The sequence below is a fragment of the Wyeomyia smithii genome, chromosome 3 (genome assembly GCF_029784165.1).
Source record: "Wyeomyia smithii strain HCP4-BCI-WySm-NY-G18 chromosome 3, ASM2978416v1, whole genome shotgun sequence".
NCBI lineage: Eukaryota > Metazoa > Arthropoda > Insecta > Diptera > Culicidae > Wyeomyia > Wyeomyia smithii.
Genome location: NC_073696.1, coordinates 216,513,230 through 216,525,682, shown reverse-complemented (window position 1 = coordinate 216,525,682; position 12,453 = coordinate 216,513,230). Strand labels below are relative to the sequence as shown.

The window sequence follows — 12,453 nt, the reverse complement described above, 5'->3', positions numbered from 1 at the left end:
AATCTCTTTTGGTTTTTCTCCTTCATTTTTTTTAATTGTCAACTTCCTGTTTTTCCATTTTCTCGTATATCTATTTTATAACCATTTGAAATTATTTTAAATATTTTTCACTCCAGGATCGATTTCGTATGCTTCATTTCTTGTTCTTAATCTGTGAATTTCATTTCCATTTTGAATTACAACGCATTATTTAATTTTTGTTGACTGTTTTTTCCGGTTTTATTTAATTTTTTTTTTGTTTTATATCATAATTCATCATTATTTGTGATTACATGCTCTATCATTTTATTCTTTCTTCCCTTTTTGAAATAAAATTTCCATTTGTGTGTTTTATTTTTTAATTTAAATCATGTTTTAAATAAATCTGTTTTGATGGGTTTATATTTTATTTCTTATTCTTCAGTGCTAACGTTTTATAGACTATTTTCGAGATTTTGTTTATTTATCTCTTTCAATTTTTATTGGCAATTTTATTATGTGTTTTGAAACTATTCCAATTTTCTTCTATATACTATTGATTTTTTTATAAATTATAAGATTATTCATGTATTCATTAAAATTGTTCCGTTTTTATTTCATTTTTCTGTATTGTTGCTTTTAAAATTCTTACTTTCATTCAGACAGATGCCTTGCTGCGGATTGGTAGGCGCGTTAAAAATTACTCCGTAATATTTTCGTGTAATTCGAGTGTATTCTGCTGGATTTATGGAAATAGAGTCTGCAGTTTAAATTGACATTACAGTTCAAGTTTGTATTGTGTGAAGTTGGCATGAAAAAGAACGATATCATGTGAAAATCGTCCGGCAAAATGTGTTTTATTTTTCTGTTTTTTTGGTAAGCCAACATCCAACGAAGAAAAAAATGTCAAAGTGTTACGTCATACAGTGGCAAGTGCTATAGTAAATGTTGAACGAAGGCGAGAGGAAAAGGGTCGAAGAACCTATATAAAGCTAAGTATTCTGCTTTTATTCGTTCAATTATTGTTTCATATAACTAGCGCCAGTTAGAATAAATTGTTTCAATAAGAAAGCGCTAGAAATATAATTCTAATTGGAAAATTTTGCTGTAACGCATTGTCTGTCTGTAGGGATGTGCAAGTTGTTACGTGTTAATCGATATTTCTTCTATATATACACAGAAAAAAAAAAATATTTTAATTTTAAAAGTTAAATAAATCTACAAGCAGTAAGTGTTATGTTTAGTTTTTGCGTTTCATGCGTCTCGTGGAGCAGTGCACTGACGTCGGCAGGGATACTTTAAACACCCTGCCTGCGTTGTCAATTATCCGTTTTAAAAATAATTGATCTATTTATTTGTTTATTTTCTTGGTAGATGTCAATCTGGGTGCATTGCTTACAATATGTCGAGATTTATTTTAGCGTGGTTTTGTGGAGTCGTTTCATTTGCTAATGCTCTGCTTGAATAATCAGAATTGCCCCAATAGGTGAGAGCTTTAAACCTTTGTACACGCTGGCTCCCACAACATGAAACTGGTAGCATTAGAATATAATTCATAAACTTATCGCGGCCTGACCGAACGGTTACAAACATTTGGCCCAGTTTTATACCCTTGTTTGATGATTTTTCTAGCTTTTGAACAAATATTGAAACACATAGACAATTTTTATTAATTATGTGAAAATCTTGTTGGTTCAGTAACTAAATTTTGATTGCGATTGCTTTGGCATTTTATCAATCAACTTAGAATTCAGTCTTGTTCGATATGCATATTGCATTTTTTTAAATTTTTGAGCTATGAGTGCATGAAACTTTGCCAGTTTTTATACTCAGTAGGTATCTTAACTTAAATACAAAACAAAAGATTATCGGGGCGAAGCACCGTGTCCTCTTGCGTATGCGTCGGTGAGAGGGAATAAAGCGGTCCTACATAATGCTCCGGTGTAAACGTGTCTTCGGCCTTGGTGAGCTTTGCTCATCTAAGGATTATCGGTGTATTGTGATTTCCGGGATGTACCAAATCATTATTTCGGAGACTGTACGCCCGTCGGTTCTTTTTTAGCACGTTACGATTCAGAATAGGTTTCGTTCGTTCGATAAATATTGTAATTATTCACGACAAAGACAAACCCTGCATGGATGCCAAATCTATTCCTGTTTTGCCGGTTCCCTTATTTTCCTTTTTTTTTTTTAATAAAGCGGGTGTTTTGGCTTTTTCGTCATACCAGTGGTCGGCACGCTCTTATTTGTTTTCGGAGAAGGCAGTTCAGTTTCGTGTGCGGTATTTTGACTGCGCTCAGTGTGACTATCTCAATACAGCGCTCTATCGGTTATTTGAGCTGAGACCAGTAGTTTGCGTAGTTTGCGTTCGGCGTGCGGTTGTTGCGTTTTACGAAATCCATTCGTTTTTAGGTAAATTTGAATTAAGTTCACGGCATTAAACGCAAAGTTTGGTGTGATACAGACTGTTAACGATTAATAGGTTGCCGAAGATAACTAGATCGTGGCGCGGTTCTATTTATATCGTCTCCTGAAGGCCGGCTGCCCAGAGACCGAGAAGTAACCATATCGTGCGCGAATTTGTGTAGAGAAGATCGCACCATCAACCTCGATGGATCCAGATCAATTTCTTTCCACTAACACTAATTCCTTCCCTTGATACTTGTGGATGATGCAGAGGATTCCTCGGTCTCTAGTAGCAACAAGTATTAAACTAACACTCCCGATATCCCTTCCTCTATTGATCTGCATTGGGCGTGGCCAGCTTTGTTATTGACCAGTGAAAAGAAAGATCACCAGAATTTGTACACTGAGAATGGCTTGCTACTCCTAGGCACCATTTTGACGGTTCTTTGTGCAATTTCAGCTGATTCTGGTCAATCGCGGGCAACACACGGGCGATCAAATATGCTATGCTATGCTATGCTATGCTATGCTATGCTAAAATTCTTACTTTCATTCATTCTTACCTATTCCGTTTCTGCTCGACTTTTTTCTTCGTAGTTCTTATTAATTGTTGGTTTTCTTGTCTCTCTATTGGTTTTGTATTCCAATTTCAATTTTGAATTATTTATTTCATTTATCATTCTTTAATTTTTGTTTAATTTACATATTTAATTTTTATAATTTATGATAAATGTTCTGCTTTCATTATATTTACTTCATTGTTTCTGATTTTGTTTTTACTACTGTTTCGCTTTCATTTTTTATTAGATTTTTTAAATAGATTTTTGTTTGGTTCATTTTAAATTTTCTGTTTTTTGTGCTACATAAAACTTGATTATTTTTATTACAATAATATATATTTATTGGTTTGAACTAATTAATTTTTTTGCTATTCTTACTTTCTACTTCTTCGCGCTTGCATGAGTTTCTTCGTTTTCTTGTTTTATTTTTATTTTACATTTTCCCATATTTCTAATATTTGATATATTTTTTGCTAGGGAATTAGAATTACGTTGTCCATAGATGTGAACTTTTATAACACTGTGCTACAGCGATTTAGAATTTCTGAAGTGACCTAGTGTAGGTTGTAGGGCTTGTTGAGTGTAACATTCACTCATACTAAAAAATTTCCAAACACCCCCAAAATCTGAAGTTCTGGTCAAAATATGGTTTTTTGAACCTCAGCGCATATAATATTTTTTAACTCAGTCATTTATCAACCGATTTTCAATATTTTACTAGTTTTAGAAAGAGTATAAATAGAGCTTTTGAAATATTTACAGTTTTTCACTAATATCAATAAAACATGTTGAGTTAATTGAGTTTTAATCTAATTTTTTAGACTTTTTCACGAAATTTTTCAATTAAATTTTAAATTTACCGTCTATTTTTGTGAGAAACATACCACAAATAAACTATAATTTCAATTTCAAAAGTATATTCAATTCCGAATCAAATGAAAGTAGTTTTGTGAAAATTGGTTGATATTTGGCTAAGTTATATATTTCTTAAGAAAACCAGAATTTTTGGCTTTTATCGTACAATTATGTCACGGAGCTACAAATGATGAAAAAATGCAAGAACTTTTGATGTGACTTAGTGTGGGTTGTAGCTTTAGTCTAATGCAAGTAACAAGCGTTTACTTGAAGTTTTTTAAATACTCCAAAAAATTATTAGTTATGGTCAAAAGCCTGTTTTTTACCATAGCTCACATTTTTATGTTTAATTCGGTTATTTTTCAACCGATTTTTTATATTTTGCTGTTTTGGGAAGGTAAAGAGTTTACCTGTATGTGATGAATAGTTTAAAATAAATAAGATACCTAGTTTATGTTATTTTCAATTTTTTCCAAATTAATTCGCAATTTCTTACACATTTTTGTGATGAACGAGCTTTAATTGCTGTAGAATTTGAAAAGTACATTTAGTGTCAAACAAAAACAGTAAGTGTTTTGGCTGAGATATGACTTGATGTTTTCCACCATATATGTGCTTAGATTTCGTCAGCCAAATTATAACAGATTATCATCAACAACACCTATCGTTTTCGTTTGGTACTAAAAAGAACTTTCCAACTTTTACAACAATTGAAGCTCCATCATTACAAAAATGTGTGAAAAATTGCGAATAAATTTGGAAAAAATTGAAAATAACATAAACCATCTTATTTATTTTAAAACTATTCATCACATATAGGTAAATTTTTTAGACATATTTATATGTTTCAAATGCTCTATTTTTCATTTTTCCAAAACAGCCAAAATATAAAAAATCGGTTGAAAAATAACCGAATCAAACATAAAAATGTGAGCTAAGGGTTTTAAACATAACTTATAATTTTCGGGGTACCAATTTGAAAAACTTCAAGTAAACGCGCAAGTAACACTAGACTAAAGCTACAACCCACACTAAGTCTCATCAAAAGTTCTTGCATTTTTTCATCATTTGTAGCTCCGTGAAATAATTGTGCGACAGAAGCCAAAAATTCTGGTTTTCTTAAAAAAAAATATAACTTAGCCAAATATCAACTAATTTTCACAAAACTACTTTCATTTGATTTGGAATTGAATATACTTTCTAAATTATAGTACATTTGTGGTATATTTCTCACAAAAATAGACGGTAAATTTAAAATTAAATTGAAAAATTTCGTGAAAAAGTCTAAAAAATTAGATATAAACTCAAATAACTCAACATGTTTTATTGATATTAGTAAAAACCTGTTAATATTTTGAAAACCCTATTTGTACTATTTCTATAACTAGTAAAATATTGAAAATCGGTTGATAAATGACTGATTTAAAAAATATTATATGCGCCGAGGTTCAAAAAACCATATTTTGACCATAACTTCAGATTTTGGGGGTGTTTGGAAAATTTTTAGTATGAGCGAATGTTACACTCAACAAGTCCTACAACCTACACTAGGTCACTTCAGATGTTCTTGATTTTTTTTTCATTTGTAGCACAGTGTAACTGTTGCCAGCTTTTGTTTATTGTTTTTTGCTTTTTTTCAATTTTATTTAATATTCTTGATTTCTTATGTTTTGTTTCATGTGCTTTTTGTTCGTTCAACTATTATTTGCAATTTTCTTTTTTTCTGTTTTTGTTGCATTTACAATGTTTTTAAAATAGTTTTTTTTTAAATTCTGAGATTTTATATAAACTAATTTTAATTATTCAGTTAAAAATTAATTTCATATTGCTAGTTTTAGATTTTTTTTTCATTCCTATATTCTGTTTCTACCCATTTCTCCTCCGTATTTTCATTTATTCTTGATTTTTTTATCTGCTCAATTATTCATTTGTACTGTGTTCCAATTTCTATTCTGGAATTTTATTGTTTCATATCTTATTTTTGAATTTTCAATTTAAATTATTATGTCAATATTTAATATTTATTTGATTTGGTTTAGTTAACTTTGGTTACTTTTTATCAAAATGTTTTTGTTTTTTTTTTTGATTTTGTCTTATATTGTTAGATTTTTAATATGGTTAATTTTTCTTTATTATACTTTCCATCTCCTGTTTATGTTTAATCTTAAATTTAGTTATTTTTCTCTGGATTTTTTTTATTTATATCTTTTGTTTTCCTTGGTTTTTAACATTAAATTATTCATGGTTCATTTAAAAAAAAATGATATTTTACTTTGGTTTTGTTTTTTTCATTTTATAAGTGATTTATTATTATTTTTGTCCATTTATTTTATCAAATTTTGAATTCTAATTTTATTGTAACTGTTCCTGTTTCTGCTCTTATTATTTACATTTTTTTTATTAGTTTATTGCCTCTATAATTTACCATATTGTCTCTTTTTCATTCTTAATATAATTCACCCTATTTTGGATTTTATACTTATATTTAGTATCTCATACTTTTTATTTCAGATGTTTTGTTGCATAAATTGACTATTGATTGATAATTTCATTTTTTATTCGTTTATTTTTTCATCTCGTGTTCTCGAGTTTTTTGTTTTAGTATTATTTTGAATTTCGAATTGTATTTTTTTGGTGTTTGCTTGCGTTATTTTGTAAATTTTTTTTTCTTTCCCGCTTGATTTTTTTACATTGTGTTTCATCCTTTTTTGTATTCCATATATTTTAGTTTTTCATTGTTTATTTTTCTTTCTCTTACAAAATATTTCACTTTTATATTTGCTATCCAATGTGCTCTATCTATCAAACCTTTTCATTAAACTTATTTATATTTGTTCTGGTTTCATTATTTTTCACTTTTGTTTCTTATTATTTTACATGTTTTGTTATTTTCTTTTTATTCATTTTTTTGAGTTTCCATTGATTTTTCTATTATTTGTTTTCTATTCCATTTCATTTTTATTCACTTTTTTAATTATTTAGGGACAAAACTAGGTAGAACACCCGTTTAGAATATTTCATTTCTCGAATACTTATTATACGAAGTAATTTTCTCTATGAACCAGAAAATCACATAGTACCCAAAACTAAGGGGGAGAACGTTTCCAGTTTATGGAAATAAGACCTGAAGAAAATATATTCACACTACTGCTATTAGCCACATTTAGAGTCCATTTGTTGTACCACCATTATGGCTGCAGAGTGGGCTATGTTTCAACATCTATACACTTAGCCGTGCTTCGATCTTGTAGAATAATATTTTCTTAACTGCCACCGATTGGCCGCAGGGTTTCACTATGTTTTGTTCCAAACGGACTAACCCTCCCCGTGAGACGTTGGTCAAATCCAGCCCGGGTACTTCAGGACAGAGCCTTTCCCATAATGGCCGTGACATGAATAATGATGGAGAACGGAACAAAAGGAAAGCAATAAACCGAAACGAGCCAGTTAATGACCGTGAATAAGAAATCCTTTGGCTCATTTTCCCTTGCGCCGTTTTGTTTGGTTTCGCTTATTGGACGCTTACTGGCAGCAGTGGAGTTAATTTCACTTCAACGCTGCCGGGCCCGCGGAGAGTTGAGGTTTTCCGACGATGATTGCGAAAACTCAATCTAGATTGGAGTGGAGAGTGTGTTTGACGGTTTAGAGGTAATCAATTATTTTTTTACCAGCAAGATTTGGTGAAGGGTACAACTCGAGCAAAAAAAAGCCTAATATTTTATAAAGTATTATCAATATATATTCAAATAGAGCACTTTGAAACCATTTTGGAGAATATAGCATCATGCTTTACTTGATATTGCATATCACAGCTGCTCCAGTCCGATAATAAGCCTTTCGTTCGTAATTATTGTAGCTAAACTCGATTCACACTCGATGCCACGCTCACCGCAAATTCATTTCGTTAGCAAACATGCTGACTAAATTATAATTATTTCAATCATCCCTCTCCCAGGCAACCCCTTGGGCCCAGACCGGTTGTATAATTGAAACAATCATGTTTATCAACACGTGCCTGCCTTGTGCGATCTGAACTAGGATTCACAAAGGAGTTCGGTATTTATTCGCGTGGGTGGTTTTTAATTTAGATGCAAGTGGTAGTACGTAAGGTAGGTTAAGGGGTTATATACCTTTTTGGTCGAGAAAAATGAGGGAAGTTCGAATTTATTTTTAAGTGCATAGCACCATTTTCATTACATCAAAGTGGTATTTTTCTGAAAGTACAGTTTATCAACAACAAGAAAATACGTTTGATTTTGAGATACACCAATTATTACTAGAGTAATGGCCGTTTCCCCGAAACGCTATTTTTTTGCAGAGGCTTGCGGTGATCCTGATAGAGACTCAGCGGATCAACCGAAATCAAAAAACTCATATTATTTCATTAGTTTAGCAGTGTGCCGGGTCCTTGAACGATCGCTTTTGTGAGTATTTTGTTTTCAGTGCAAACGGGAACGTTTTTTCCAAAAAATGCACGTTTTGAGCGCAAAAAATTGCATTAAAAATTTTTTTGCGGCAAAATGTAACTGTATGTTTGAAAAAGCGATCGTTCAAGGACCGGCGAATTTTATAACGAAAATTTAAAAAAAAATATGATGGAAATCGGTTCAGTAGTTTTCCCGCAATCAGGATCACGGCAAAGTCATTTTCCGCAAAAAACTATCCCGAGATAATCGCGCCGAGATAAGTTTCAAGTTTAGCTTATGCGGCCGTGGCGAGGCGCGTTGCAAATCGCTCTAACTTTCTTCCTATTGCTCAGATCTTTATGAAAATTTGTGGAAATGTTCTCAAGATGTTGTATTTGAAGATAATGTAATAAAATTTTTTCCGGTTTTTTGAAAACTAAAAAGGTATATAACCCCTTAAGTAAAATAATTTTCTTGTTTTTCTAGCTCTTTTCTGTTAATTTTTGTTAGTTTATTTTTGTTTGTTAAATAATTTTGATTTTTTTTTACATAGCCTAAGAGTAACCCGTAAAATTTTTCAACAGATAATTAGGTGTCGAAAAAATTGCGTAAAAATATTCGATGTTAACGTTACCGTTTGAGGAAGGATGTAAACTCAGGGACCCTAAAAGAGATCCCTTTTATCTACGGAAGTCGCGCCCACTATGGGCTTCACATGGAGAATGAACCTAATATCTCGCAAGCAGGATATGTTGCACGAGTACCAGACAACTTACCTGCAAAACTGCCGCTCGCTGTAAATCCGGTTTGTACACGACGAAGAGAAGCGCAGACCAAGTGGAGCAAGACCTGGAAAGTTTCGGGTGCCCGCGAGATCGGAGGAACGCGGATTGGAACCAAGTTTATTGGAGGATTTTGGGAATATCTTAAAGATGTTACGCCAGAGAACGAACAAAAACTTTCACCTACTTCAATGCATTTACTGGATAATCTGTGTGTTATACTTTTTGCACAATGTTTGCGTGAAATCAGCTGGTTACTAAGACGCTTGGAAAGTTTTGGGGTGAATAAAATATTAACGGGCGGAATTTACAAATAAAAATCATAGAGGAGTGTAAGTGTTATTACTAGAGTGTTAAGGATAAATAATCTTTAATTCATTATTTAGAAATGTTGGGGTATTTTCAAATAATGGAACACTGTAAATAACAAAAAATACAAATCTAATTTAATACGTTGTAAGAACCATCTGAAAATCGTATAAAAAATTAGATTACTCTGTTCAAAATAAAGTTCTCTTCATGCATTTCAACCTTACGCTTATACCCGAGAAAATTCGATTTGAAAAACACAACCATGTAATAAAAAACACCACGTTCTAATCTTGAAGAATAATTACACTGTATGGAGAAAAATGAGGACCGCGGAACATCCATCCCAAAAACAACGGCAATATTGTGGTTCGCTTACCTTGCCATCACTTTCGTCTAGTCTCCTAGTATGACATGCCGATGATGGCAAGGTGAATCCGCAACCATTATAAAACGAAATCCACCCGCGGTAGCCTCGACCCAGTCATCTTGGAACGAGGACGAAAAAGCCCCGAAACTGAAACTAACCAGCCTTGGGGTGTTAGGTGATACCGTTATACGGAACGAGTTTGCTCGGCAAAAAAGACGGACGCACCTTGCCCTAGAAGGGCATTTTTTTTGTTTCTCTACGAAAATTGGGTCACTGCATATTTATTTTAATCAAGGTTGTGTATTTAACGGTTTTTGTTTATAATTTATGCGTCCATCCATCAGCTTAAATACAGTAACCGTTTCGCGTTCCGCCAAAGCGCTAATTAAAACACTAGGACGATGTCTTTTATTAGATTGATATATTTTTTTTAAATGCACAGTAAAGAATATACACGTGCAAAGTGAACTGAACCCGACAATACCATTGTTAATTGAATTCTTTGCGCAACCGGAAAATCCGCCGAGGCAGCAACATAAAAAAGTGTATACTCGTACTCTCGACCAATAAAAAAAGACAGCGGCAGTACGAACAAACTCAACAACGGTAAAAATGTGGGCTCCAATTAAAAACAGTGAATCATGCAGAAGCAATGACAAGTGCAGTGGTAGGCAGTTTATAAATTTGTATTCACTAGCAGAATACAGGATGACTGGCAGCAGCACGGATGTGAAGCTGCATTTTAATTGCGAAGCGAAACATAATTAACGCCGTCATTTGGTGAACAGAACGATGAAATGTGAAATTAATAAGCAGTCTTTTTTATGGGTACCTACAGTGTAGAGGATAGTATTAAATCTATTTGAGATATATAAATTATTTCATTTTTAGTAACTCTACCAAATCCCCTTAAAATTTTCAATGTTGGAAGGAACATTTAGAATATTGTTTTTTTTTTCAGTTAGATAAATTGCTTATGTTGTTTCCGGCAGAGAACATGGCAAACCGGCAAACAGAAACCCATTTATAGAAAGAAATACAATATTTATTCCAAACCACAACAACCAATTTCAGTGCGATTTAAACTCTTCCGCTTACCTTACTATCCTTGGCGTAGTACAGCTTGTGGCCTTTCAATCGAAAGTAACGTCTTCTCCAGCGCTGGAACGACCATGTTTGCTTCATTAGGTAGCCCTCCTTGGTTGCGGCCTGTACGGAAACGGAAACGAAAACATAACGATGAGCAATGAGCAAACCGGTTGCCGTGACGTTAAAGTGTTTAGGCAGCAAATGTGCAAATAATTCAGACCAAGTTGCCACAGTTTAAGCGACTTTCGCAACTTTTCAGTAAGATAAAGATTCACGAGTGGCACGTGGTGGCATTTGGTCGAAACGAAAGCAGCCCCAAGACAGCTGTGCTGAGAGACCACATCGTCCATAACCGTAGGAATACAAATGAAAACAACAACAATAATAAAAAAGATGCACTTTTGTTAGAGCAACTCGCAATCAGAGCGCTCTGGTTTCGTATTTTCATTCCCTCTGATGAAGCCTGCATTTTACAAACAATCCCATCGTACTTTTCCATAGACCCGAGCAATGTTGAAGACCACAACTGAATCATTCAAAATTCGTTGTGACATTTCGACTGCACTGGTCAGCAGTTGGAATTAAATTAGTCATTAGTCATACAGAAAATGAAAATGCGGAGACAATTTTCATATCTTATCATTTTTAATTGGAACTGGAATCAAGCTGTGATTTCCACCAGATGTCAAAAACAGACGCTGCAATCGTGTCCCTTTTACTTTCCAACTGTTCTCGGCTTCAGCATCGGTGCTAGACCTTGCAGTTTTGCACCAATAATATGGTGGCCTTTGTCGGCAAGTTGCTTGAGGATAGACGAAGCAATATCTCAACCGCCGCCACCGCCACCGCCGCCGTCATCATCATCATCATCACCACCACCCGCGCTGCGGTTTTATGCGGTTGAAGGTCGCATGAATGTTTATGATCTCTCCGCAAGAAAAAAGCAAACACGTCTTCGTTGTTTTCCAGAGTACAACGAAATGGTAGCGTTTTGATAGTACAATACTTTCTCCTTTTATAAATTCTTTGTGCCAGCTGTTTGTTCGACGTTGGCGTGCGAAATAAGTTCTGCGTAATGCGAGCTAGATAATAGCGATCAGCTAAGAGATATAGACAAAAATGCTAGCTTAACATTGCCATTTTTTCGAAAAGAGGAAGGTGTAGTTCAAGATACGACCACAAAAATATGCTGAAATGTGCTATAACTTTGTAAGGAAAAGTCCTGGAGATGTGTGGCCTTTAACAAAAACGTGTGTTTTGTATGCCCAAATGCTTTTCTAGAACAACGTTTTTTTGTAAAATGTAACTAACAAAAGTTAAGTACAACTTAACTTTTTAGTAACTTTTACATGAAATACTCAGTAACTCTGTTCCCAATGAAGATAGAAATTTTGTTTGTTCAACAAAGTTTCATATTTTTGCACGTTCTAAAACTTTGCCGAATAAACCATTCCTCTATCTCTTAACACAAACAAGTTAGTATTATTGATATATGAAAACCTACTGGAAAAGTATTGACATCATGATTCCACTTGCCCTGTTTTAACCTATACGTTCTTGAAGTTATCGAAAAAATAAGCTAAAATACGATATAACTTTGTAAGATAAAGTCCTGGAGATATATGGTCTTCGGCAAAAAAGTGTGTTTTGTGTGCCCTAACAATTCCTTCGGACTACACTTTCGTGTAAAATGCAACTAACAAAAGTTAAGTACATAA

At 33.3% G+C, this 12,453-nt stretch overlaps 1 protein-coding gene across 1 annotated transcript in view; it reads right to left on the bottom strand.

Moving 5' to 3' along the window:
* LOC129732569 (diacylglycerol kinase eta) overlaps positions 1-12,453 on the bottom strand; it is a 260,168-nt gene that overhangs the window by 210,596 nt on the left and 37,119 nt on the right. The window contains exon 2 of the mRNA XM_055693541.1: positions 10,745-10,855. Within this exon, the coding sequence (XP_055549516.1) occupies positions 10,745-10,855 (111 nt within the window). The remainder of the gene's footprint in view (positions 1-10,744; positions 10,856-12,453) is intronic.